The sequence below is a fragment of the Rattus norvegicus genome, chromosome 1, assembly GCF_036323735.1.
Source record: "Rattus norvegicus strain BN/NHsdMcwi chromosome 1, GRCr8, whole genome shotgun sequence".
NCBI classification, from domain to species: domain Eukaryota; kingdom Metazoa; phylum Chordata; class Mammalia; order Rodentia; family Muridae; genus Rattus; species Rattus norvegicus.
In genome coordinates, this window is record NC_086019.1 from 116189863 (window position 1) to 116217856 (window position 27994).

Consider the following 27994-nt stretch of genomic DNA (forward strand, 5'->3'; position numbering starts at 1 on the left):
ATTCATTGCTACCTATGAGGTCAGAGTCCAGGGTCAGTCCATGTATAGTCTTTAGGTAGTGGCTTAGTCCCTGGAAGCTCTGGTTGCTTGGCATTGTTGTACATATGGGGTCTCGAGCCCCTTCAAGCTCTTCCAGTTCTTTCTCTGATTCCTTCAACGGGGGTCCTATTCTCAGTTCAATGGTTTGCTGCTGGCATTTGCCTCTGTATTTGCTGTATTCTGGCTGTGTCTCTCAGGAGTGATCTACATCCGGCTCCTGTCGGTCTGCACGTCTTTGCTTCATCCATCTTGTCTAATTGGGTGGCTCTATATGTATGGGCCACATGTGGGGCAGGCTCTGAATGGGTGTTCCTTCAGTCTCTGTTTTAATCTTTGCCTCTCTATTCCCTGCCAAGGGTATTCTTGTTCCCCTTTTAAAGAAGGAGTGAAGCATTCACATTTTGATCAGCGGTCTTGAGTTTCATTTGTTCTAGGCATCTAGGGTAATTCAAGCATTTGGGCTAATAGCCACTTATCAATGAGTGCATACCATGTATGTCTTTCTGTGATTGGGTTAGCTCACTCAGGATGATGTTTTCCAGTTCTAACCATTTGCCTACGAATTTCATAAAGCCGTTGTTTTTGATAGCTGAGTAATATTCCATTGTGTAGATGTACCACATTTTCTGTATCCATTCCTCTGTTGAAGGGCATCTGGGTTCTTTCCAGCTTCTGGCTATTATAAATAAGGCTGCAATGAACATAGTGGAGCACGTGTCTTTTTTATATGTTGGGGCATCTTTTGGGTATATACCCAAGAGAGGTATAGCTGGATCCTCAAGCAGTTTAATGTCCAATTTTCTGAGGATCCTCCAGACTGATTTCCAGAATGGTTGTACCAGTTTGCAATCCCACCAACAATGGAGGAGTGTTCCTCTTTCTCCACATCCTCGCCAGCATCTGTTGTCACCTGACTTTTTGATCTTAGCCATTCTCACTGGTGTGAGGTGAAATCTCAGGGTTGTTTTGATTTGCATTTCCCTTATGACTAAAGATGTTGAACATTTCTTTAGGTGTTTCTCAGCCATTCGGCATTCCTCAGCTGTGAATTCTTTGTTTAGCTCTGAACCCCATTTTTTAATAGGGTTATTTGTTTCCCTGCAGTCTAACTTCTTGAGTTCTTTGTATATTTTGGATATAAGGCCTCTATCTGTTGTAGGATTGGTAAAGATCTTTTCCCAATCTGTTGGTTGCCGTTTTGTCCTAACCACAGTGTCCTTTGCCTTACAGAAGCTTTGCAGTTTTATGAGATCCCATTTGTCGATTCTTGATCTTAGAGCGTAAGCCATTGGTGTTTTGTTTAGGAAATTTTTTCCAGTGCCCATGTGTTCCAGATGTTTCCCTAGTTTTTCTTCTATTAGTTTGAGTGTGTCTGGTTTGATGTAGAGGTCCTTGATCCACTTGGACTTAAGCTTTGTACAGGGTGATAAGCATGGATCGATCTGCATTCTTCTACATGTTGACCTCCAGTTGAACCAGCACCATTTGCTGAAAATGCTATCTTTTTTCCATTGGATGGTTTTGGCTCCTTTGTCAAAAATCAAGTGACCATAGGTGTGTGGGTTCATTTCTGGGTCTTCAATTCTATTCCATTGGTCTATCTGTCTGTCTCTGTACCAATACCATGCAGTTTTTATCACTATTGCTCTGTAATACTGCTTGAGTTCAGGGATAGTGATTCCCCCTGAAGTCCTTTTATTGTTGAGGATAGCTTTAGCTATCCTGGGTTTTTTGTTATTCCAGATGAATTTGCAAATTGTTCTGTCTAACTCTTTGAAGAATTGGATTGGTATTTTGATGGGGATTGCATTGAATCTGTAGATTGCTTTTGGTAAAATGGCCATTTTTACTATATTAATCCTGCCAATCCATGAGCATGGGAGATCTTTCCATCTTCTGAGGTCTTCTTCAATTTCTTTCCTCAGTGTCTTGAAGTTCTTATTGTACAGATCTTTTACTTGCTTGGTTAAAGTCACACCGAGGTACTTTATATTATTTGGGTCTATTATGAAGGGTGTCGTTTCCCTAATTTCTTTCTCAGCTTGTTTCTCTTTTGTATAGAGGAAGGCAACTGATTTATTTGAGTTAATTTTATACCCAGCCACTTTGCTGAAGTTGTTTATCAGCTTTAGTAGTTCTCTGGTGGAACTTTTGGGATCACTTAAATATACTATCATATCATCTGCAAATAGTGATATTTTGACTTCTTCTTTTCTGATCTGTATCCCCTTGACCTCCTTTTGTTGTCTGATTGCTCTGGCTAGAACTTCAAGAACTATATTGAATAAGTAGGGAGAGAGTGGGCAGCCTTGTCTAGTCCCTGATTTTAGTGGGATTGCTTCAAGTTTCTCTCCATTTAGTTTAATGTTAGCGACTGGTTTGCTGTATATGGCTTTTACTATGTTCAGGTATGGGCCTTGAATTCCTATTCTTTCCAGGACTTTTATCATGAAGGGGTGTTGAATTTTGTCAAATGCTTTCTCAGCATCTAATGAAATGATCATGTTGTTTTGTTCTTTCAGTTCGTTTATATAATGGATCACGTTGATGGTTTTCCGTATATTAAACCATCCCTGCATGCCTGGGATGAAGCCTACTTGGTCATGGTGGATGATTGTTTTGATGTACTCTTGGATTCAGTTTGCCAGAATTTTATTGAGTATTTTTGCGTCGATATTCATAAGGGAAATTGGTCTGAAGTTCTCTTTCTTTGTTGTGTCTTTGTGTGGTTTAGGTATAAGAGTAATTGTGGCTTCGTAGAAAGTATTCGGTAGTGATCCATCTCTTTCAATTTTGTGGAATAGTTTGGATAATATTGGTATGAGGTCTTCTATGAAGGTCTGATAGAATTCTGCACTAAACCCGTCTGGACCTGGGCTCTTTTTGGGAGACCTTTAATGACTGCTTCTATTTCCTTAGGAGTTATGGGGTTGTTTAACTGGTTTATCTGTTCCTGATTTAACTTCGGTACCTGGTATCTGTCTAGGAAATTGTCCATTTCCTGCAGATTTTCAAGTTTTGTTGAATATAGGTTTTTATAGTAAGATCTGATGATTTTTTGAATTTCCTCTGAATCTGTTGTTATGTCTCCCTTTTCATTTCTGATTTTGTTAATTTGGACGCACTCTCTGTGTCCTCTCGTTAGTCTGGGTAAGGGTTTATCTATCTTGTTGATTTTCTCAAAGAACCAACTTTTGGTTCTGTTGATTCTTTCTATGGTCCTTTTTGTTTCTACTTGGTTGATTTCAGCTCTGAGTTTGATTATTTCCTGCCTTCTACTCCTCCTGGGTGTATTTGCTTCTTTTTGTTCTAGAGCTTTTAGGTGTGCTGTCAAGCTGCTGACATATGCTCTTTCCTGTTTCTTTCTGCAGGCACTCAGCGCTATGAGTTTTCCTCTTAGCACAGCTTTCATTGTGTCCCATAAGTTTGGGTATGTTGTACCTTCATTTTCATTAAATTCTAAAAAGTTTTTAATTTCTTTCTTTATTTCTTCCTTGACCAGGTTATCATTGAGTAGAGCATTGTTCAATTTCCACGTATATGTGGGCATTCTTCTCTTACTGTTATTGAAGACCAGTTTTAGGCCGTGGTGGTTCGATAGCACGCATGGGATTATTTCTATCTTTCTGTACCTGTTGAGGCCCGTTTTTTGACCAATTATATGGTCAATTTTGGAGAAAGTACCATGAGGAGCTGAGAAGAAGGTATATCCTTTTGCTTTAGGATAGAATGTTCTATAAATATCCGTTAAGTCCATTTGGCTCATGACTTCTCTTAGTCTGTCTACATCTCTGTTTAATTTCTGTTTCCATGATCTGTCCATTGATGAGAGTGGGTTGTTGAAATCTCCCACTATAATTGTGTGAGGTACAATGTGTGTTTTGAGCTTTAGTAAGGTTTCTTTTACATATGTAGGTGCCCTTGTATTTGGGGCATAGATATTTAGGATTGAGAGTTCCTCTTGGTGGATTTTTCCTTTGATGAATATGAAGTGTCCTTCCTTATCTTTTTTGATGACTTTTAGTTGAAAATTGATTTTATTTGATATTAGAATGGCTACTCCAGCTTGCTTCTTCTGACCATTTGCTTGGAAAATTGTTTTCCAGCCTTTCACTCTGAGGTAATGTCTGTCTTTGTCTCTGAGGTGTGTTTCCTGTAGGCAACAGAATGCAGGGTCCTTGTTGCGTATCCAGTTTGTTAATCTATGTCTTTTTATTGGGGAGTTGAGGCCATTGATGTTGAGCGATATTAAGGAATAGTGATTATTGCTTCCCGTTATATTCATATTTGGATGTGAGGTTATGTTTGTGTGCTTTCATTCTCTTTGTTTTGTTGCCAAGACGATCAGTTTCTTGCTTCTTCTAGGGTATAGCTTGCCTCCTTATGTTGGGCTTTACCATTTATTATCCTTTGTAGTGCTGGATTTGTAGAAAGATATTGTGTAAATTTGGTTTTGTCATGGAATATCTTGGTTTCTCCATCAATGTTAATTGAGAGTTTTGCAGGATACAGTAACCTTGGCTGGCATTTGTGTTCTCTTAGGGTCTGTATGACATCAGTCCAGGATCTTCTGGCCTTCATAGTTTCTGGCGAGAAGTCTGGTGTGATTCTGATAGGTCTACGTTTATATGTTACTTGACCTTTTTCCCTTACTGCTTTTAATATTCTTTCTTTATTTTGTGCGTTTGGTGTTTTGACTATTATGTGACGGGAGGTGTTTCTTTTCTGGTCCAATCTATTTGGAGTTCTGTAGGCTTCTTGTATGCCTATGCGTATCTCTTTTTTTAGGTTAGGGAAGTTTTCTTCTATGATTTTGTTGAAGATATTTACTGGTCCTTTGAGCTGGGAGTCTTCACTCTCTTCTATACCTATTATCCTTAGGTTTGATCTTCTCATTGAGTCCTGGATTTCCTGTATGTTTTGGACCAGTAGCTTTTTCCGCTTTACATTATCTTTGACAGTTGAGTCAATGATTTCTATGGAATCTTCTGCTCCTGAGATTCTCTCTTCCATCTCTTGAATTCTGTTGGTGAGGCTTGTATCTACAGCTCCTTGTCTCTTCTTTTGGTTTTCTATATCCAGGGTTGTTTCCATGTGTTCTTTCTTGATTGCTTCTATTTCCATTTTTAATTCCTTCAACTGTTTGATTGTGTTTTCCTGGAATTCTTTCAGGGATTTTTGCGATTCCTCTCTGTAGGCTTCTACTTGTTTATTAATGTTTTCCTGTGTTTCCCTAAGGGAGTTCTTCACGTCTTTCTTGAAGTCCTCCAGCATCATGATCAAATATGATTTTGAAACTAGATCTTGTCTTTCTGGTGTGTTTGGATATTCCATGTTTGTTTTGGTGGGAGAATTGGGCTCCGATGATTCCATGTAGTCTTGGTTTCTGTTGCCTGTGTTTCTGCGCTTGCCTCTCGCCATCAGATTATCTCTAGTGTTACTTTGTTCTGCTATTTCTGACAGTGGCTACACTGTCCTATAAGCCTGTGTGTCAGGAGTGCTGTAGACCTGTTTTCCTCTCTTTCAGTCAGTTATGGGGACAGAGTGTTCTGCTTTCGGGAGTGTAGTTTTTCCTCTCTACAGGTCTTCCGCTCTTCCTGTGGGCCTGTGTCTTGAGTTCACCAGGCAGCTTTCTTGCAGCAGAAAAGTTGGTGTTACCTGTGGTCCCGAGGCTCCCGTTCACTCCTGGGGTGCTGCCCACGGGCTCTCTGCAGCGGCAGCAACCAGGAAGACCTGCGCCGCCCCTTCCGGGAGCTTTAGTGCACCAGGGTTCCAGATGGCCTTTGGTGTTTTCCTCTGGCGTCCGAGATGTGTGTGCAGAGAGCAGTCTCTTCTGGTTTCCCAGGCTTGTCTGCCTCTCTGAAGGTTTAGCTCTCCCTCCCACGGGATTTGGGTGCAGAGAACTGTTTATCCGATCTGTTTCCTTCAGGTTCTGGCGGTGTCTCAGGCAGGGGTCCTGCCGCTCCTGGGCCCTCCCCCACGGGAGCCCAGAGGCCTTATACAGTTTCCTCTTGGGCCAGGGATGTGGGCAGGGGTGAGCAGTGTTGGTGGTCTCTTCCGCTCTGCAGCCTCAGGAGTGCCCACCTGACCAGGCGGTTGGGTCTCTCTCTCACAGGGTCTGGGAGCAGAGAGCTGCTGCGGGCTGGGATCCGTGGGTGTGGGACTTCCGGTAAACACAGACCGTGCCCGGTCCTAGAGGAATTCTGCTTCCGTGTGTCCCAAGCTCACCAGGCAGCTTTCTTGCAGCAGAAAAGTTGGTCTTACCTGTGGTCCCGAGGCTCAAGTTCGCTCGTGGGGTGCTGCCCAGGGGCTCTCTGCAGCGGCAGCAACCAGGAAGACCTGCGCCGCCCCTTCCGGGAGCTTTAGTGCACCAGGGTTCCAGATGGCCTTTGGTGTTTTCCTCTGGCGTCCGAGATGTGTGTGCAGAGAGCAGTCTCTTCTGGTTTCCCAGGCTTGTCTGCCTCTCTGAAGGTTTAGCTCTCCCTCCCACGGGATTTGGGTGCAGAGAACTGTTTATCCGATCTGTTTCCTTCAGGTTCTGGCGGTGTCTCAGGCAGGGGTCCTGCCGCTCCTGGGCCCTCCCCCACGGGAGCCCAGAGGCCTTATACAGTTTCCTCTTGGGATGTGGGCAGGGGTGAGCAGTGTTGGTGGTCTCTTCTGCTCTGCAGCCTCAGGAGTGCCCACCTTACCAGGTGGTGAGGTCTCTTTCCCCCACAGTAATCTTTTAAGAAAAAAAAATACAGCTTACAGATTTTCTTTAGTTAAGTGTATCAGCATGTAAGTAGGGAAATGAAGATAAAGGAAAAGTGGCAAAGAGGAAAGTCAGAGTGAGAAGGACAATGCTAGAGATTTAAATGTTTGAGAAAGTTGTAGAGAAGATACAGAGAAAGAAAGGATGCTCAATAAAAGTCCTTTTCAATGAGATACAAGTTAAGACCAGAACAGCTGAATGAAAATGTAAATAATAAAAAATAGAAATTAGAGATGAGTAAGATGAATCCAGGCATTCTAACTGCAGTCAGTGTCTGCTCACAGATGCGTGGCTATACCCTGCATCAGTGCGCAGGGTTGTCAGTGAGGTTGCTAATCTGTGATAAAACAGGTAAGTGTGTGAGTGTTCTCCCACATGGAGGGTTCTGTGACTGGAATCTGATTTCTGCCAGTCCCTAGTCTAAAGCCTCCTGCCTGTAAATTATACCCTTGTCTTGTGTATTTTGTGGCACTTTTTCTTCCCACATACTGGGCATTTTGTGACTGAGGCTCTGAGATTGTGTACAAAACTCACCTATCCTGTGATGATCTTTATTGCACATTTCAGGATATCTGCACCACATACTTTTGCTTCTTTGTAACAAAATATCAGAGACAGATAAATATAGACAGACAGAGAAACAAGACATCCTAGTAGAATGGTAGATTAGAAGCCACATCTGTGTGAATTGATTTTAAAAAATTAAGATTAAAAGTAAATTTCTGGCTGAGTGGTGTTGGTCTATGCCTTTAATTCCCGAACTTGGGAGGTAGAGACAGGTGGATCTCTGTAAGTTCAAGGTCAACCTGGTCTACAGAGTGAATTCCAAGATAGCCAGGACTACACAGAGAAACCCTGTCTCAGAAAAGAAACAGATGCTTCCCTACTTTTTCTTCTATTAGTTTGAGTGTATCTGGTTTGTTGTGGAGGTCCTTGATCCCCTTCGACTTAAGCTTTGTACAGGGTGATCAGCATGGATTGATCTGCATTCTTCTACATGCTGACCTCCAGTTGAACCAGCACCACTTGCTGAAAGTGCTATCTTTTTTCCATTTGTTGGTTTTGGCCCCTTTGTCAAAAATCAAGTGACCACAGGTGTGTGTGTTCATTTCTGGGTCTTCAATTCTGTTCGACTGGTCTGTCTGTCTGTCTCTGTACCAATACCGTGCAGTTTTTATCACTATTGCTCTGCAGTACTGCTTGAGTTCAGGGATAGTGATTCCCCCAGAAGTCCTTTTATTGTTGAGTATAGTTTTAGCTATCCCAGGTTTTCTGTTATTCCAGATGAATTTGCAAATTGTTCTGTCTAACTCGCTGAAGAATTGGATTGGTATTTTGATGGGGATTGCATTGAATCTGGTCAAATGGCCATTTTTACTATGTTAATCCTGCCAATCCATGAGCATGGGAGATCTTTCCATCTTCTGAGGTCTTCTTCAATTTCTTTCTTCAGAGGCTTCAAGTTCTTATCATACAGATATTTGACTTGCTTGGTTAAAGTCACACCGAGGTAGTTTATATTATTTGGGAATATTATGAAGGGTGTCGTTTCCCTAATTTCTTTCTCGGCTTGTTTCTCTTTTGTGTAGAGGAGTACTACTGATTTATTTGAGTTAATTTTATACCCAGCCACTTTGCTGACAGTGTTTATCATCTTTAGTAGTTTTCTGGTGGAACTTTTGGGATCGCTTAAATAAACTATCATATCATCTGCAAATAGTGATATTTTGACTTCTTCTTTTCCAATCTGTACCCCCTTGATCTTCTTTTGTTGTCTCATTGCTCTGGCTAGAATTTCAAGAACTACATTGAATAAGTAGGGAGAGAGTGGGCAGCCTTGTCTAGTCCCTGATTTTAGTGGGATTGCTTCAAGTTTCTCTCCATTTTGTTTAATGTTAGCGACTGGTTTGCTGTATATGGCTTTTACTATGTTCAGGTATGGGCCTTGAATTCCTATTCTTTCCAGGACTTTTATCATGAAGGGGTGTTGAATTTTGTCAAATGCTTTCTCAGCGTCTAATGAAATGATTCTGTGGTTTTGTTCTTTCAGTTTGTTTATATAATGGATTACGTTGATGGTTTTCCGTATATTAAATCATCCCTGCATGCCTGGGATGAAGCCTACTTGATCATGGTGGATGATTGTTTTGATGTGCTCTTGGATTCGGTTTGCCAGAATTTTATTGAGTATTTTTGCGTCGATATTCATAAGGGAAATTGGTCTGAAGTTCTCTTTCTTTGTTGTGTCTTTGTGTGGTTTAGGTATAAGAGTAATTGTGGCTTTGTAGAAGGAATTCGGTAGTGATCCATCTGTTTCAATTTTGTGGAATAATTTGGATAATATTGGTATGAGGTCTTCTCTGAAGGTTTGGTAGAATTCTGCACTAAACCCGTCTGGACCTGGGCTCTTTTTGGTTGGGAGACCTTTAATGACTGCTTCTATTTCCTTAGGAGTTATGGGGTTGTTTAACTGGTTTATCTGTTCCTGATTTAACTTCGGTACCTGGTATCTGTCTAGGAAATTGTCCATTTCCTGCAGATTTTCAAGTTTTGTTGAATATAGGCTTTTATAGTAAGATCTGATGATTTTTTGAATTTCTTCTTAATCTGTAGTTATGTCTCCCTTTTCGTTTCTGATTTTGTTAATTTGGACACACTCTCTGTGTCCTCTCGTTAGTCTGGCTAAGGGTTTATCTATCTTGTTGATTTTCTCAAAGAACCAACTTTTGGTTCTGTTGATTCTTTCTATGGTCCTTTTTGTTTCTACTTGGTTGATTTCAGCTCTGAGTTTGATTATTTCCTGCCTTCTACTCCTCCTGGGTGTATTTGCTTCTTTGTGTTCTAGAGCTTTTAGGTGTGCTGTCAAGCTGCTGATATGCTCTCTCCTGTTTCTTTCTGCAGGCACTCAGCGCTATGAGTTTTCCTCTTAGCACAGCTTTCATTGTGTCCCATAAGTTTGGGTATGTTGTGCCTTCATTTTTGTTAAATTCTAAGAAATCTTTAATTTCTTTCTTTATTTCTTCCTTGACCAGGCTATCGTTGAGTAAAGCATTGTTCAACTTCCATGTATCTGTCGGCGTTCTTTCGTTATTGTTATTGAAGACCAGCTTTAGCCCATGGTAGCCTGATAGGACACATGGGATTATTTCTATCTTTCTGTGTCTGTTGAGGGCTGTTTTATGACCAATTATATGGTCAGTTTTGGAGAAAGTACAATGAGGTGCTGAGAAGAAGGTATATCCTTTTGTTTCAGGGTAGAATGTTCTATAAGTATCTGTTAAGTCCATTTGGTTCATGATTTCTCTTAGTATGTCTACGTCTCTGTTTAATTTCTGTTTCCATGATCTGTCCATTGATGAGAGTGGGGTGTTGAAATCTCCTACTATTATTGTGTGAGGTGCAATGTGTGCTTTGAGCTTTAATAAGGTTCCTTTTATGTAGGTGCCCTTGTATTTGGAGCATAGATATTTTGGATTGAGAGTTCATCTTGGTGGATTTTTCCTTTGATGAATTTGCAGTGTCCTTCCTTATCTTTTTTGATGACTTTTAGTTGAAAATCGATTTTATTCGCTGTTAGAATGGCTACTCCAGCTCACTTCTTTAAACCATTTGCTTGGAAAGTTGTTTTCCAGTCTTTTACTCTGAGCTAGTGTCTGTCTTTGTCTCTGAGGTGTGTTTCCTGTAGGCAGCAGAATGCAGGGTCTTCATTGCGTATCCAGTTTGTCAATCTATGTCTTTTTATTGGAGAGTTGAGACCATTGATGTTGAGAGATATTAAGGAATAGCGATTATTGCTTCCTGTTACATTCATATTTGGATGTTAGATTATGTTTTTGTACTTTTCTTCTCTTTGTTTTTTTGCCAAGACAATTAGTTTCTTGCTTTTTCTAGGGTGTAGCTTACCTACTTATGTTGGGCTTTACCATTTATTATCCTTTGTAGCGTTGGATTTGTAGAAAGATATTGTGTAAATTTGGTTTTGTCATGGAATATCTTGGTTTCTCCATCTGTGTTAATTGAGAGTTTTGCAGGAAATAGTAACCTGGGCTGCCATTTTTGTTCTCTTAGGGTCAGTATGACATCTGTCCAGTATCTTCTGACTTTCATAGTTTCTGGCGAAAAGTCTGGTGTGATTCTGATAGGTCTGCCTTTATATGTTACTTGACCTTTTTCCCTTACTGCTTTTAATATTCTTTATTTTGTGCATTTGGTGTTTTGACTATTATGTGACGGGAGGATTTTCTTTTCTGGTCCAATCTATTTTATTGTTCTATAGGCTTCTTGTATGTTTATGGGCATCTCTTTCTTTAGGTTAGGGAAGTTTTCTTCTATGATTTTATTTACTGGTCCTTTGAGCTGGGAGTCTTCACTCTCTTCTATACCTATTATCCTTAGGTTTGCTCTTCTCATTGAGTCCTGGATTTCCTGAATGTTTTGGACCAGTAGCTTTTTCCGTTTTACATTTTCTTTGACCGTCATGTGGATGATTTCTATGGAATCTTCTGCTCCTGAGATTCTGTCCTCTATCTCTTGTATTCTGTTGGTGATGCTTGTATCTGCAGCTCCTTGTCTCTTCCTTTGGTTTTCTATATTCAGGGTTGTTTCCCTTTGTGCTTTCTTTATTGCTTCTATTTCCAGTTTTAATTCTTTCACCTGTTTGATTGTGTTTTCCTGGAATTCTTTGGTTTTTTTTCTTTTCTTTTCTTTCTTTTTTTTTTTTTTTTTTGGAAGTTCGGGACTGAACCCAGGGCCTTGCACTTGCTACGCAAGCGCTCTAACGCTGAGCTAAATCCCCAACCCCTTTCCTGGAATTCTTTCAGTGATTTTTGTGATTCCTCCATAGGCTTCTACTTGTTCTTTATGTTTTCCTGCGTTTCTCCTGTCTTTCTTGAAGTCCTCCATCATCATTATCAAATGTGATTTTAAATCTAGATCTTGCTGTTCTGGTGTGTTTGGATATTCATTGTTGGCTTTGGTGGGAGAATTGGGCTCCGATGATGCCATGTAGTCTTGGTTTCTGTTGCTTGGGTTCCTGCGCTTGCCTCTCGCCATCAGATTGTCTCTGGTGTTACCTTGCTCCGCTATTGCTGACAGTGGCTCGACCTTCCTATAGGCCTGAGTGTCAGGAGTGCTGTAGACCTGTTTTCCTGTTTTCTTTCAGCCAGGTATGGGAACAGAGTGTTCTGCTTTCGGGCATGTAGTCTTTCCTATCTACAGGTCTTCATCTGTTCCTGTGGGCCTGTGTCCTGAGTCTACCAGGCAGGTCACTCGGAGCAGAAAAGTTGGTCTTTCCTGTGGTTCCACTGCTCAAGTTGCTCACGAGGGGCTGCTTTTGAGCTCTCCGTGAGGGTGGCAACCAGGAGGACCTGCGCTACCTTTCCAGGGCCCCCATGCACCGGGGTCCCAGATGGCGTTAGGTATTTTCCTCTGGAGTCAGAAATTTTGGCAGAGTGTAGTCTCTTCTGGCTTCCCAGGAGTGTCTGCCTCTCTGAAGGTTTAGCTCTCCCTCCCACTGGATTTGGGTGTAAAGAACTGTTGACCGGTTCGCGTTAGGTCAGGCGGTGTCTGGACTGTGCGGGATCTGCTGTCCGAGTGCTAGCTCTGTCTCTTACAGGAGTCTTGTTTGTTTGTTTGTTTGAAATCCATTCGCCTGTTGTCTAACCTGCTGTTTTATCAAGGTGTCTTGTTTATCTGTGTATGTCTGTCTCCCTTTGTTATAGTGTTACAGATTAATGGGTTTCTAGTCTATTTAAGTCAACTATGTATTTCTGTCATTGTTTAGAGAGAAGATTTCCCTCATATGTCCTTTTGTATTTCTTTCCATCACTGTTGTTGTAGTAGAATTAAGGAATAAATTGTGCATGTGTGTGTGTTGAGGAGGGCGCTCAAAGTTACACACATCTATTTCAGTCTAGTCTCTGTAAGTAGTCAGCTTTCTGTGCTGGCTGCCATCTTCAGAATCTTTTCTTGTGCACAGACACTGGTACTCAAAGACAGTCTATCTTACTTGGGGGATCACATCTTTTCTCTGCATGATTTATGACCACCCCAACTTCAAAGCCAGCTGTGCTTCCTCCCTTGACTTAGAACCAGGCATCCCATTACCCAGCCTCATACTTAGTACAACAACAGGTCACCTTACCTTACTCACATTCTCTTTTATGCCAACTCTCCCACTTAGGGACAGATCAGTATTTTTATTTATGGTAGAACCCCTTCATTTATTCCATAGTTACTATTGATAGGAAGCACGTTCTCTAAACATGCTACATCTATAAAGGTGATACACAGCCACTTGTGTAATAAGAAAGTCACCTTAAGTTCAGTCTAGAGTCAGTTTTTGTTTATAACAATCTTCTGGTATGAATTAATACAGAAATTATCCTGAAGATGGCATAGTTTTTGCTTTTAGGTAGAAGAATGATGCCATGATTCCCATACTACAAATTTGTCAGTGACACAGGTCATTTCCAGATTATATCCTCAAATTCTTATCATGAATTTTAGCAAGGTAATTTTCCTGCTAGTGTTGGTGTATAACTTATATTTAAGGGTATGTAGCCAGTACTTTATTATTTAGCAATCGAGATATATTTTCCTTCTTTTTTGAAGATCCTCATTAGATATTGTTATATCCCTACTTCTGCATCTTAAGACTGAAGACACTTTATGTATTAATAGTTAAGTACTCTCCTGGGTGCTCTTGCTATCATTCTGGAATGCTATCATTTCTAATGAATTGTGCTTACTCTCTGGTCCCAGGACTCAGAGATTTTTCTGTTCTCCCTGTTTTCATTTCAGTTGTTCTAATTTGGTTAGATCACAAAAGCAGAGAAGTGGAAAGATTATTGGATCTCACTCTTTATTGAGTCTGATTCTGCCTAGGGAAGACACAGGGCTAATTTCTGCCTTTATCTCACATAACTTTTAGGCTGAGCACAGAAGTGGCCTACCTCAGCTTTGATGGCTGGGGTCCCTTTCTCCTTTTTGAGTATTGGCCACATCTGACCTATAAGAGACTCTTAATGTGCTGAAAATAAGGGGCGGGGGCAGCTGACCCAGATGAGGCACCTTCACAGGCTAGGGCCTTGGGAAGGCAGGAGGACTCAGTAATGTTGAAGAAGCAACTCCCAGCAAATAAGCAGAGGCTTTCTTCTTAAAAGGAAAAAATGTGAGTTGATAAGCTGTGTTTTGGCTGGTGTAGTGAGAGTGGAAAGTAAAACACTGCATCCTTGCAAGGCTCTAGGGGCAGACCAGACTGGGGCAGCGAGGGAATAAAGGAAAGACAAACAGAAAGCTGGGGCTGGGTGGACTGCGTCCTCCATGGCAAAGCCACAGCATCCTGGAAGCTCAGTGTATTTATTTTATAGAATTGAACAATGAGGAGCGGGGACTGGATATAGGTGAACAAGGAAGAGGGGTTATTGCACATACCTGGATTGGGGAGGCAGCATAGGCTTAGCCAACCTCAGCAGGAACAGTCTCTGTGGGGGAGCAGTCTGTAGGCCTTAAACATCCTGGAGAAAAAAAAAGCTATTGTGGGCATTTTCGGGCTAGAAGGGAACCTCTCTGAGCCTCCTTTCCCTGGGAGTGATATTTTGCCATTTTCCTATGGGTCAGAGGCTTGAAATGGCTGTGCTCATGTCAGCAGCACATGCTCACTCAGGCCTTCTACTCCCTAGTAGTAAAGGAGTAAAAAAAAATTAATGTTATCTGGAAATATTAAATTATTTTTTAAAGGAACCTGATAAAGGTTGTTAGTGTGAGTGATGTGTTAGGCATCTGTGAAAGACTTACAGAGATCTACATAAAAGTTGTAATATAAAATCTTATGAGTAGGGGTAGGTTTCACATGGCATGGCATCGTTCTAACTCACATGTTATGCTGCCTACCTGGTCACAATAGCAAACTGTCATGTCTTTACATTTCAAGTCATTATTTCTTGGTGGATGCTATCAGTGCTTTGTAAAACAGTTCCTTGCTCTTGAAAGTCTGATAGAGCTTAGTGGAGATATTGGGATCAGTCATGTCCTAGTCTGGTTTTTAATGTTTTTTTTTTTTTCACATTCCTAATGTGTCCTTTAGGCTCCAGGATAAACTGGTGACTTTTATTCTCCATACTTCATTTTCTGTTTTAACTGTTGATTGTCAATTCATTTAGGATGTTGAAAGCCAAAATAAAACATCAGGCCCAGAGCCCCAGTCCTTGGATGAGTTCACCAGTCTCCTGATCCCTGATGACACCCGGGTGGTGGTGGACCTGCTCAAACTATCAGTGTGCAGCAGGGCTGGAGACAGGGGCAGGGAAGTGCTTTCTGCTGTGCTGTCCGGCATGGGCATTGCCTACCCACAGGTGAGTGATGGGGAAGGCATGCTATGTGGGGCCAGCTCTCTATGCAAGAACCACTGCTCTTCACACATGGTCTTATCCTGGACAGGTTTAGGAACTGTCCTTTAAACCAAAGTGTACTCCAGCTCTCCCAGTGGTTTCTTTTATCCATCTAGGACTGATTCATTTATCTTTTTTTAAAAAAGATTTATTTGTTTCTTGTAAGTAAAAGATTTATTTGTTTCTTGTAAGTGTTTGCCGGAGTGTACATATGCACACCATGTTCACACATGGTGCTGAGGGGGCCAGAAGAGGGTTTTGTATCTCCTTGAATTGGAGTTACAGATGACTCTAAGCCACTATGTAAGTGGTAGAAACTAAACTTAGGTTTTCTGAAAGACTAGTAAGTGCTCTGAACCACTAAACCATCTCACTAAAACCACTGTTTTATTTTTTATTATGTTTTTAGCTTGTTTTCGGAGTGTGTGTGTGTGTGTGTGTGTGTGTGTGTGTGTGTGTGTGTGTCTGTCTGTCTGTCTGTCTGTCTGTCTGTCTGTGTATTTGTGTCTCTCTCTATGTGGACACTTTGTACAAATTGTTTTCTTTCCCCTTCTACTATATAGTTCCAGGGATTGAACTCAGGTCATCAGGCTTGGTGGCAAGAACCTGCCTTGTCAGCCCTGTGTATCTTATTCTTACTAAAGAAATAAATCCTTCTGTATACTTTGCAGTTTTGCTTCTAGTTTGTTTTTAGATATTTGGCCAAAATTGTTTTGCCATGCAAGAATTCTCTTTTTTAGGTAGACAAATCTGCCAATATTTTTCATGTCTAACTTTTGGACAATATGCTAAAAAATACATGACATTAATAATAATACATGACATTATTTTAAAGAAAATTTCCTGACTTTTCTCCTGAGCATCTTTATGATTTCATTTATTATATTTACACTTTAACCATCTGCATTTTTTCCTAATACAAAGAATAAAATAGTGAGTGGTTCAGCTTAATTTTTTAATATGTGGCAAAGCAGTAGCCCCAACAATATTTGTGAAATAATTCATTCAGTGACTTGAAAACTATTTCTGTTCTATTTTAAATTTTTATATGCATTTGGGTCTATTTACAGAGTCTTGTTTTATTTGAAATGACTTCTTTAAACATTTTTATTATAATGTATATAAAATGTGTATTTATCATGTATGTGTCACGATATGCATGTGGAAATTAGAGGGCAGTCTGCAGAAATTAATTCTCTCCTTCTATTATATGGGTCCTAGAATTTAACTCAGTTGGTCAGGCTTGACAGCAAGCATCTTTACCTGATGAGCTATTTCACTAGTCCAGAAATGACTTCTTACACTCTAATGTCATGGTATTTTTAATATTACATATTTTAGTATTAGGGTTGAATCCAGTGGCTCTTTCTATCACTGTGGGGATGTTCTTTTTCTGAGCCATCTAGAGCTGAGGCTACCAGATGTAGACATATTGTACCTTAACAACTGAACATTTATTTTATTTAACTGTATTTTAACTTAAATTTGTGGTTCAGACATGGTGAAGCCTATGTGTAATTCCAGCATTCTGGGCTCAGAAGCAAGAAGCTCTCCCAGTCCCAAGTAGTTTGCTGGTCTTTCATTGATAGGGATAATGGTCTGCTAGGCGGAGGAAGGCTCTGAAAGCCAAAGGTTACATGTGGATTCTGCATAAAGACAATAGTGTTGACAATTTGGTGAATCAGTCAGGTTACAAGAAAGACAAAAATAATGGTGCAGTCATCTTTTTTTTTAATAGAATTTATTTAGGACATGTGGATGGGAGTTGAGGAAATAGAGACAGAGAAAGGCAGAGAGAGAGACAGAGAGACAGAAAGTAGAGGAGTAGAGGCTGTCCATGAACACATGGAGAGGGAGGAGAAGGGGAATGGGGAGAGAAGGGACAGAGAAGGTAAGAGGGTAAGAAGGGGGTACAATCATCTTTGTTTGTTTGTTTGTTTTTAAGACAGGGACTCACAAAGCAGCTCTGGTTGGCCTAGAAACTGTTGCATAATGTCTGGCCTTAAACTCACAAAGCTCTTACCTGCTTCTGCCTCCTGAGTGCTGGAATTAAAGGCATGTATATTATACCTTACACTTGCAATCATCTTTTTTTTTTTTTTTTTTTTTTTTTTTTTTTTTTTGTTCTTTTTTTTTTTTCGGAGCTGGGGACCGAACCCAGGGCCTTGCGCTTCCTAGGCAAGGGCTCTACCACTGAGCTAAATCCCCAACCCCTCACTTGCAATCATCTTTAAATTGTTCTTGCAGAGGTGAGAAGGATACTTGATATCCTGTCCTTATCTAATATTTGGGACTTGTAAATTAATTTATATAACTGTGCCTAGGTGGCAGTGATATCTCTTTGTCATTAATATAACTTTATTAAACTAAATTGTTGTCTAAACATGAGAGAAATAGAGAAGAATAATCCTGGAAAATAGAAAGTGGAATTTTTCTTTTTATGTTAAATTTGGAGACTGACAAAGTTAGCATGACAGTTATATGTGTGGAAGTCATAGAGCAATTTGTAGAGTACTTGTTTTCTTTTTTGTGCATGGACTCCAGGTATCAGACTTAGTTCATCAAGCTTACATGGCAAAGGTTTACTTTTGTAAACCAAGCCATCTCTGTGGCTCAACCATGTTGGAGCCTATATTAAGATAGTCCCTCTGCCATAGATGTGTCTGAGTGGTTTGGTTGTTCCTGGTTCCCGGTTCCCTCGGATCCAGCTTGACTCCCAGTACCTTCTATATTCTTGGTCATTTTTATCAAATTGCTGTTCCTTCTCATATTTTTGTCCCCTAGGCAGACTCTTCTCATCAAGAAGTAGTGTAAATGAGACTATTATTATCGCTGGTGCTCAGTTTATGAGTCAGCCTTAACTGAGTGTATTTTGTGTAAAGTTCCTTCCAAATGCTTTCCTGTGTATAGTTTTAATTCTCATAGTACCTTTACATGCCTTGATTTTATGCGTAAGGAAACCAGGCTTAAAATAAACCTTTGTTTCTTAACTTAGTTTCCTTTCTTCTTTCACTTCTTTCTTCTTTATTTCTCTGGTATATGTGTGTATGCACATGTGCGTGTGCCTCATTGTGTAAGTCTGTATGTGTATTTGTGTATTTGTTTATGGATGCTCACTTGTTTATGTTGAGATGAGAAGTCAATGTCAGATGTCTTCTTGATTAGTCTTCCATTTTATTTTTTGAAATGCCACCTCTAATGAACCTGGAGCTCAATGATAGGCTGGAAAGATAGGAAGGAACCACTCACTTGTCTGTGCCTCCTAGGCACTAGGAATACAGGTGTGCATTGCCATACCTGCTTTTTACATGGGCTCTGGTGATCTAAACTTGCACACCACTGAGCCATTTTCCTAGCCCCTTACCTTGGTGGGGTTTTTGTTGTTTGTTCTGTTTTTCCTTCCAAGTCCTTCACTCTGCCACCCCTTTCCTGCCTGTAGAAAAGCACAGAGTGGGATGAGCATGGGCAGAGCTTGGATGACCTAGGGGTGGCATTCACTCATGTCTCTGTTCCTTTCTAGGTGGCAGACATGTTGTTGGAGCTCTGTGTCACTGAGTTAGAAGATGTGGCCACAGACTCACAGAGTGGTCGTCTTTCCTCTCAGCCTGTGGTGGTAGAGAGTAGCCATCCCTATACAGATGACACCTCCACCAGTGGCACAGTGAAGATACCAGGTATGCAGACCAGCCCTGGGAAGGGCTGCGAGGTCCACTGGCTGTAGAAGGGCTTGTTTTGTAGCTACTTCAAGGGTGCAGTCATTTCCCTTTTCTGAAAAGTTAAGGAATAGGATTATTTTAGATCCTCTTCTAGAATCTTAGTAATATAAAATGCAAAACAAAAGCTAGCTATACTGTATTAGTTTGCTTTTTGTTGCTGTGATAAACACCAATACCAAAAGCAACTTGAGAGGAAAGGGTTTACCTCCAGGTCACAATCCATATTGAGGAAAGTTGAGGTAGAAACTCAATCAGGAACTAAAGGAGAACCGATAGAGTGATGTTCACTCTATTAATAGCTCACTGGTTCGCTCACTAGCTCGTGCTCCACTAGCTTTCTTGTATATCCCAGACCTGGCTACTGCGTTGTTGATTTTAGGCATTTTCAATGCACAGAGATGAGGTGAATGGATAGATACACACAATCACTGACTTTTGGGTGTATGATGATAATTAACTACAGCTGTAAAGTGTTAGGCTTCTATACTATTACTGTTCTTATATCTGCATCTTGGGTGGTGCTGTACATAGTGGGCTGGACCTCTCATGTCAGTCATCAATCAGGCCAATTTGACCTGCAGCTCCTCGATTAGAATTCCCTTTGGTGACTCTAGGCTTTGTTAAGTTGATAGCTGAACCTCTCTGGAGCATAAACCAAATAGAAATTTAGCAATTCAACTATCAGGTGAATGCCTCTTCACTAAACCTAGGTCTTAAGTCAGCTGACCAACTTTTTAGAAGCTGCCCCTACATCCTGTGAAGTAAAATCATCCTGATGTTGAGCACCTCTGATGAGCAATTTTGGCAGCCTCTGTTCCTCAATTGTACATTTTTAGTTTCTTGTTCCCTTCCCCCTTCCCTGTTCCCTTTCACCTGCTCCATGGTTTATCTGTTGAGGCAGTCAAGAGGCTGAACTTACCCTCCTAGAACTAAATTTACTTTTGTACATGCCCACAATTCAGCATGATCCTCAGCTCGGTCCTTCTGATTCAGGGTGCTTTTGATTCATCCACTTGGCAGACTGTTTTGATTTCTGTCACCTCAGTAAAGCCTGCACATTGCTTCTTAAAACGTCAACTGTTGATGCTGCTCAGCGTCAAGATTATTGATTCATCAGGGGAGGGGGAGGGGTGTTGAAAAGTAGTGCTGTTCTAATTGAATTGTTTTTTTTATCTTATCAGCTGGAATACTTCAGAAGATACTTTTTCTCACCTTTTAAGTTGCCTACCTAGAAATAGTGTTTACAAGAGAAAGGCAGGATGCAGACTTGAATCCTTTCTGGTGTTTACTATGTTTTAGGAGAATGAGTCCTTCCTTCCTCTGTTTCTTTCCCAAAGTGCCTGTGTAGTGTTTGTGTATTTATGTCATTAGGAACTTGTTTACAACGTGACTTGCAAAACGGTTCTGGTAGTTTGTTGGTAGCTCCTGTGCAGTTTGCACTGGCAAAGAATTCTAAGGTTGTCTTATGTGTTCTGCCTTCCACCTAGGGTTGCTGTGGTTTCAAGATCACAACTTGGTGCTAAGAGACCTATGGCCACTGTGTTGCCACTGTTTCTATACATCTTCAGTGACAGAAATGAGCTTGATTGGTAGATGAATACAATGACTGACTTTCTATGGACTACAACTGTAAAATGCTACTGTCCTTATTTCCTCAAATCTGCATCTCTTTTTTTCATGTCAGATCCTGATCAGAACAGAGTTGGGATGTCTGTTACTGGCAAAATCAGTTACTAGAAACAAAACGTGACAGAATCTCTTCCTTCACATCTTGCTAGCCTTTGTCTGAACTCTTTCACTGTAGTAGTGTTGGATATAACGGCTTCTTTTAGTTGTTCTGTAGCCTTAGTTTTACTGCATCAAATGTTTCTCCCCAGCCTTTTGTCTGAGCATGCAGTAAATTCCTCTGTAGCTCCCAGGTCAGTCTTGTCCACTATAGGTTGTACCATTTGAACTTGAAAATTTGCTTCTCTGCTGTTAAACTCTTGGATTACTTACTCATCTGTGGAAGTGTGAGCAAGCTATTTTTTAAGTTTTTCCCTATTTTTCCCTATTTTTTAAGTTACTGTGCTTTTCTGCAGTAAAAAGTTTGTATTAGAGTACGTGTTTACTTTAGTCATTCTAGGTAATATTTACAGATGTAGGGTGTACTTTTAGATCCCAGTGTTCTTTCAGAGCATTTTCTTGAATCAGTTTGTGCTTTCCTCCTAACTTAGTTCTCTTTTCAGGGCATTTTCATTTCTCTCTGTTAGGTGTCTTGGGTTTAATGCTGGTTATTTCCTTCCTTGGGTGTTTTTACTTCTGACCTATCTTAGGGACTCTGTTGTATATTCTGAGTCTTTTTCTGGTTTAAGTCTTCATTTTGGACTTTTTTTTTTTAATTGTAAGCTATTTGTGAATTTAGCACTTATATAGTTTGGCTTTCTAATTTTTTTTTAAACATTTTATTTATTTATTATATATTATGATTACACTGTCGCTATCTTCAGACACACCAGAAGAGGGCATCAGACTCATTTCAGATGGTTGTGAGCCACCATGTGGTTGCTGGGATTTGAACTCAGGACCTTGGGAAGAGCAGTCGGTGCTCTTAACCACTGAGCCATCTCTCCAGCCCCTGGCTTTCTAATTTTTATCTGTTGCTCCTCTCTGTCTTGAGTCTTTCTGTTTGTTTTTTTTTTTTTTTTTTTTTTTTTGAGATGATGGTGGCAGTTGTGGTATGTGGAACCTTTCTGCCCAGTGTTCAGTATCTGTAGGGGTATGAACCCAAACTTTGTGTTTTTCTAACAGTACTTTTTAATACTTTTATGTGGTTCATTTTAAATGTGTAGATCATAGTATTGAACTTTCAGAATGAAGTAGGGCTTAGGAAAATATTTTTTTTGCCTAGTTCTGTTTTAATTTTAATCTGTTGTACTTTCATGATTAATTTTAAAAACAGTGCTGTTCGTGGTAGCACAAGCCTTTAATCCCAGCACTGAGGAGGCAGTGACAGGCCTCTGACTCTTGTGAGTTCCAGGCCAGGCAGGTATATATAGTGAATTTCAAGGTATATATAGTAACTACAAGGTGAGACTTAGTCTCCAAACCACAAAAAAAGTGGCTGGGGTATAGTAGTGCATGCTTTTAATCCCAGCACTGGGAAGGCAGAGACAAGTAGATTTCTGTGAATTTCAGGCCAGCCAGGTATATATAGTGAATTTCAGGGCATCTAGAGCTACAGAGTGAGAATGTCTCAAAGACAAGTAAACAACAACAACAGCAACACTCAACCAAAACCAGCAGAACAAACAAACAAAAAACGCAAAAAGAAAATTTAAAAGCTAAAGTGACCTGGAAAAGTAAAGTGTATCCTGTGTCATCATGAAGGCCTAAGTTCAGTCCCATGTAGAAGAAGTGGGCACATTGGACTCCAGCCAATGGAGACAGAGGCAGATGGGTCTTAGGGACTCTGGCCAACAGTCTAGCTGAATTGATGAGCTAGAGCCCAGGGACAGACCCTATCAAAAACCATGGTAGACAGTACCTGAAGAACAATACCTGCTTTGTCCTCTCTACAGACAAGTAACCACACATACATACAAATACTGCTCACATAAATGCAATAAAAATTGAACAAGAAGCATTTCTATCTAGATCTTAAATAAAAATCATGTGATCATCTTCTTCTTCTGATTCTCACTTCATACCCATCTATTAACCAAATATATGTTCTAAATTCAATAATTGCTTAATAGCTCCAGGCCTTCTGAGCTAGTCCAATATAATTTGTTTTCCTCCTACTCACTTCTTATGTCCCCTCACACAGCATTCAAATATGTGTCTTAAAACTAGTCAGAGCTGTCAGTCCTCCACGGGGAACTTATCTCTGTGACTGTCAGTATAATCTAAAGTCTTGCACAAGACCAATCACATTCTCTCCTTTGCTCCCTCCCATTCCTTTTCAACGGTCTCTCCTAATTGTTCTTACAAGACTTTGGATACTAAATATGTAAGATTTTTACACTAAGCAATTCTCAGTAAACACCTGCTGGGTGTCCAGCAATTCAGCTAAGTTCTGCCACTACTAGAATACCCCAAGGGTGCAGTCCCACAAGTCTGTGCCTACTTTAGATGTCAACCCAAGTTTATCTCCGATTTGGCTATCAATCAAAAGTTCACACAACTCAGTTGTGTTAGTCACCTTTCCATCGATATAGCAAAATAATTGAGGCAGTCAGCTTATAAAACATAGGGGTTTATTCTGCCCCACAGTTATGGAGGTTGCAGCACATAGTTTGCACAAAGCAGCATGATGAGGGAATGCATGGAGGTGGAACACAAATCACTCACCTCACAGCCAAGAAGCAAAGAGATAGAAGAAGCCACAGTCTCACAGTCCTTTCCATGGACACACTCCTAAGAACTTACAGGTCTTCAGTAAGGCCCTGTCCACCTCTCATGGTGCCAAATGGGGGACCAAGTTTGTAACTTAAAGACTGTCTTAGGGTTTTACTGCTCTGAAGAGACACCATGTCCAAGGCAACTCTTATAAGGACAGCATTTAATTGGGGCTAGTTTACAGGTTCAGAGATTCGGTCCATTATTATCAAGGGGGAAGCATGGCATCATCCAGGAGGCATGGTGCAAGAGGAGCTGAGACTTCTACATCTTCATCTGAAGGCTGCTAGGAGAAGACTAGCTTTCAGGCAGCTAGGATGAGGGTCTTTAAATCCACTCACCCATAGTGATACACCTACTCCAACAAGGCCACACCTCCGAATAGTGCTACTCCCGGGCCAAGTATATTCAAGCCAAGACATAGACTTAGTACGTCATTCAACATCACCCTTAGCACCGTCTTCAAGGCATCATAATATGGTTGGTTAGGTGATAGAATTGCAGCATGGAAGTTGTTGTGGAGGTGAGAGAACAGAACAGCTCAGCCAAGTGGGGTGGTTCTCTGGCCTTTTAGTGTACGGGCAGAGCCTTCTGTTGGGGGCTAGTGCTGGGGAAGGTAGCCAACCTCAGGCTATGATTTTGGTGCTGGTTCTTCCCCAGCTCCTACATGCAGTTCTGGTCTCACTCTTCCTACTCTGCTGAACTATGACTTTCACTTGCTCTCTGGAGTTTCCACTGTGTTTTCTGCTTGCTTATACTCCAGGTGCAGAAGGACTCAGGGTGGAGTTTGACCGGCAGTGCTCCACAGAGAGGCGCCACGATCCTCTCACTGTCATGGATGGTGTCAACAGGATTGTGTCGGTGCGGTCAGGTGAAGAAGGGAGGGCAAGTAGGGACAGTCCTCCTCACTTGTGCTCCATAAAAGGAGTTGTTAGCATAAGACAGGATACTGGTGCTTCATTCCATGGGAACTTTAAGGAAGGTATAGCAAGGTAATGAGTTGTAAAACAGTAGGTTTTGTTTTCCTCTTTCCAGTACTTTGAATAAGATATGATCTGTGTGATGTGTGCTTCATACCACTGTCAGAGAGGGTTATTGAATGTCTGGTGTAAGAGATGTCCCGGCAGTTGGAGAACCACAGATGTGTGAGAATACTGGGGCCTACATAGCATTGTTGGCATACTACAGAGTGTAAAGGGATTCTGGTCTGACAGATAGTAAGGGTTTGGCTCATGGAGTGCTATGTCTGGAGGGTGGGCAGATTGTGCAGTGGATGGGAGATATGGTGTGTCTGAGCTCCATGAGGTCAAGATGAGGGGTATAATAAACTTGTTTAAAACTTTGAACATTTTAGAATTGTTAACACATGGATATGAGTTTTTGTGTGCGTGGGTGCGTGTGTGTGTGTGTGTGTGTGTGTGTGTGTGTGTGTGTGTGTGTACACATACACACCTCCCTATGCTGAGTATTGAACCCAGGGTCCTTGTGTATGCTAGACAAACACTCTAGCACTAAGCTACATCTTCTTTTATAAAGACTGAGGAATTTTCCCTGTGAAAGACTAAGTGTGTACATGTTTGCAGTTTTATGGGCTGCATATGGTCTTTGTCTTACTGCTCAGAGTGTATATAGTAAGTAGCATGACCGTTGCATGGTGTCACATAAGTCCTTGCTCTAATGTGGTACAGTGATGATGGACATGGCTTGTCTGGCATTTTGATAGTTGTCTGTCAAAAGAGTTCTAATAGTGTTACTATTTGTGCTGGTCTCACTGCCTTGAAATGGAAGTCCAGCAGGCTGCGTATATGCTGTTGCCTCGTGCTTCTACATCATTAAATTGCTCAGTCTCTCCTGTTCTTTTAAGAGATGATTATATAGCTCCACAGATCCTTGGATCGCACTAGGTTACTCCATTCCTTTCTTGAGTACAGCCTGTCTTGGCCATGCTGAATTGTTTACAAATGCCCCTTGTAGGAATTTTGGATCTTTCTGCCATTGCCTAACTACCTGCCATACTCAGAAGCATTCCGAGTGAAGGCCTGCTCTCCCTGCAGGTTGTCACAGTGCATCCCAATTGTGTACATAATAATTTTCCCATTTGGTAGTAGCTTCTTTTGGGGGCAGTATGTATACATGTGCCTTCAGGTTTTCCAGTACTTGATCACAGGCTGAATAGAAATCTATGGAAAAGTAGAATATCTTTAACCCACTGTGAATGTAAGCATGAGAGGTCTTGGGGTGGAGGAGCCTGTTGACCTTCTGATTCGGTGTGAACAGCTGTGCTTTGCATCTGGGGAGTCTCGTTGGTTAGATGGTGGAGTCATCTTAATGCCGGGGTGTACTTTACTCTGCTAGGTCGAGAATGGTCTGACTGGTCGAGTGAGCTTCGCATCCCTGGAGATGAGCTGAAGTGGAAGTTCATCAGTGATGGGTCTGTGAATGGGTGGGGCTGGCGCTTCACAGTTTATCCCATCATGCCAGCTGCAGGTAAGAGGGGCTGTGATTATCACCCAAGGAAGTGGAACTATGCAAACTTTTCATTCTGTGATTTAAAGATTGTCTTCTGCCCTGGGGAAAACCAGTCAGAGTCCCTACCTGGGGAGGATCAGACAAAGAGCCATCTAAGCCTTCTAGTTGTCAGGGTTTTTAGCCCCGTTCTCATCTCATAGGAGTTGGTGCTGGCTGTAGTTCCTAATGCTTTTGGTTCACAGTTAAATGCCAGTTTGAAGAGCACAACTCAGGGTTGGAGGTAGTTGCTCACTGGTAAAATGCTTTCAAAGCATGCACAAGCACTAGGTTCAATCCCCAGTACTGGAAAACAGTCAAGCAACAAACTAGCAAAAAGCTTGACTTATGGGACTTAGACAGCAGTGCTGTGTTTTTCCTTTGCATTGTGTTCCAGTGGGAGTTGAGTTTGTGAGTTTATCCATAGGAGGTCCCTACCATACCACATAGGGACATTTGCAGGACTTCTTCACAGGCCCTAAGGACCTCCTCTCGGATCGCTGTGTCCTCTCCTGTCCATCCATGGACCTAGTGACTTGTCTCCTGGACTTCCGACTTAATCTCACGTCCAACAGAAGTATTGTCCCTCGCCTTGCCGCCTCTCTGGCTGCGTGTGCTCAGCTGAGTGCCCTAGGTTAGTGGTACCTCCATGGTCATGCAGTCTGTTTACCTAAGTTGAAGAAAGTAGTCCAGATTCTAAACTTTCCCTGTGTGTTGTTTCAGCTGCCAGCCACAGAATGTGGGCTCTTCAGAGACTGCGGAGACTGCTCACCACAGAATTTGGACAGTCAATTAACATAAACAGACTGCTGGGAGAAAATGATGGAGAAACAAGAGCTTTGGTATGTAGCACTAGGATTTCTAGACCTATGACCTTTCAGAATAAATGTGCTGCTTTAATCATTAAAACCTCTAAATCAGTGAGAAGAATTAGGAATTCTGCCTACTTATCAGGCAGCTTTGTCACATCTAGACTTTTTCTTTTTTTAGCTGCTGAATATGCTAAGTTCAAGCTGGGCTAATTTTTTTTTTAAAGTCTGTGTATTAACCCCTGTGAATATAGGTCTGTGTTAGAGTTCACAAGCCTGATTGGCACATCCCCTTTATGCTGTAATGAGAAGGTTCCCTTCCAGTTGCTCCTAACCATAGAAGAAGATGAGCAGCATTTGTATGCCAAAGAAGGGAAGTTCCCTGGGAGTGACTAACTAAAACCAGGACCAAACATTCTGAATGTTGATACCTTCTTTGCATTATAGACACACCCTTTTCCAAGTTGAGAATTTAAATACTCATTTCTTTTTTTAGGGGATATAAAATTCTTTACTTACAGGAACAGAACAAACCTGGGGCTCCCCTGCATTCTGTATTTCTGTAATTGAATATTTTTTGCTGTTTTAAGAGTTTTACAGGCAGTGCACTTGCAGCTTTGGTAAAAGGCCTTCCGGAAGCTCTGCAGAGGCAGTTTGAGTATGAAGATCCTATTGTGAGAGGTGGCAAACAGCTGCTCCACAGTCCCTTCTTTAAGGTAGTATTTTACTTATTTTTAAAGTAGTTGTATATAGCTCTTTGAGTGGGAGAGCCACTGAGAGCTGTTATGGTAGTGTGTTGTGTCATAGACCTGGTTGGGAGCAGTCCTTAGTATTACTGAACAGCTGTATGAAATGGTTATGTGATCAAAGTCTTTATTCCAGAGGATGTTATACACACACACACACACACACACACACACACACACACACACACAGATATTCTTAGTTATTGTATGCCGTGGGTGCCCTATCTGTTGTTGGTCTGAGGTCCTGTCTCTCCCGAAGCTATTGTCTTTCCAGAAACTCACTCTGAGAAAGTGAGGAGTTTGGGATCAAAGGTCCTCATATCTCAGGAGGGCAGTCAGTGGCTTTCTCTCAAACATTAGCTGTGTTTCTAAGAGTCTTTCTGTTTCCAAATTTTTGTTGACTGCAGGTGCTAGTAGCTCTTGCTTGTGATCTGGAATTAGACACACTCCCTTGCTGTGCAGAGACCCATAAATGGGCTTGGTTCCGAAGATACTGCATGGCCTCTCGTGTTGCTGTGGCCCTGGACAAAAGAACACCATTGCCTCGTCTGTTTCTTGATGAGGTAAAGTATATATATTGTTTTTGGAATTGCTTTTGAGATGTGAATATGATGAAAAAGATACCAATGTAAAGGACAGTTTGTTTTGCTAATACCAT

The 27994-nt window shown here is 41.2% G+C and overlaps 1 protein-coding gene across 9 annotated transcripts in view; it reads left to right on the top strand.

Moving 5' to 3' along the window:
- Positions 1 to 27994, top strand: part of Herc2 (HECT and RLD domain containing E3 ubiquitin protein ligase 2) — a 234208-nt gene that overhangs the window by 180182 nt on the left and 26032 nt on the right. For 7 of the 9 annotated variants that reach the window (XM_063262444.1, XM_006229300.5, XM_006229301.5 and 4 more), the window contains 8 exons: positions 14953 to 15144; positions 18701 to 18854; positions 24040 to 24147; positions 25632 to 25763; positions 26257 to 26415; positions 26505 to 26623; positions 27181 to 27306; positions 27744 to 27899. In XM_063262444.1, the coding sequence (XP_063118514.1) occupies positions 14953 to 15144; positions 18701 to 18854; positions 24040 to 24147; positions 25632 to 25763; positions 26257 to 26415; positions 26505 to 26623; positions 27181 to 27306; positions 27744 to 27899 (1146 nt within the window). Of the gene's footprint in view, positions 1 to 14952; positions 15145 to 18700; positions 18855 to 24039; positions 24148 to 25631; positions 25764 to 26243; positions 26416 to 26504; positions 26624 to 27180; positions 27307 to 27743; positions 27900 to 27994 lie in introns of those variants that run through there. The other 2 variants (XM_006229304.5, XM_063262455.1) reach the window with 2 other exon arrangements.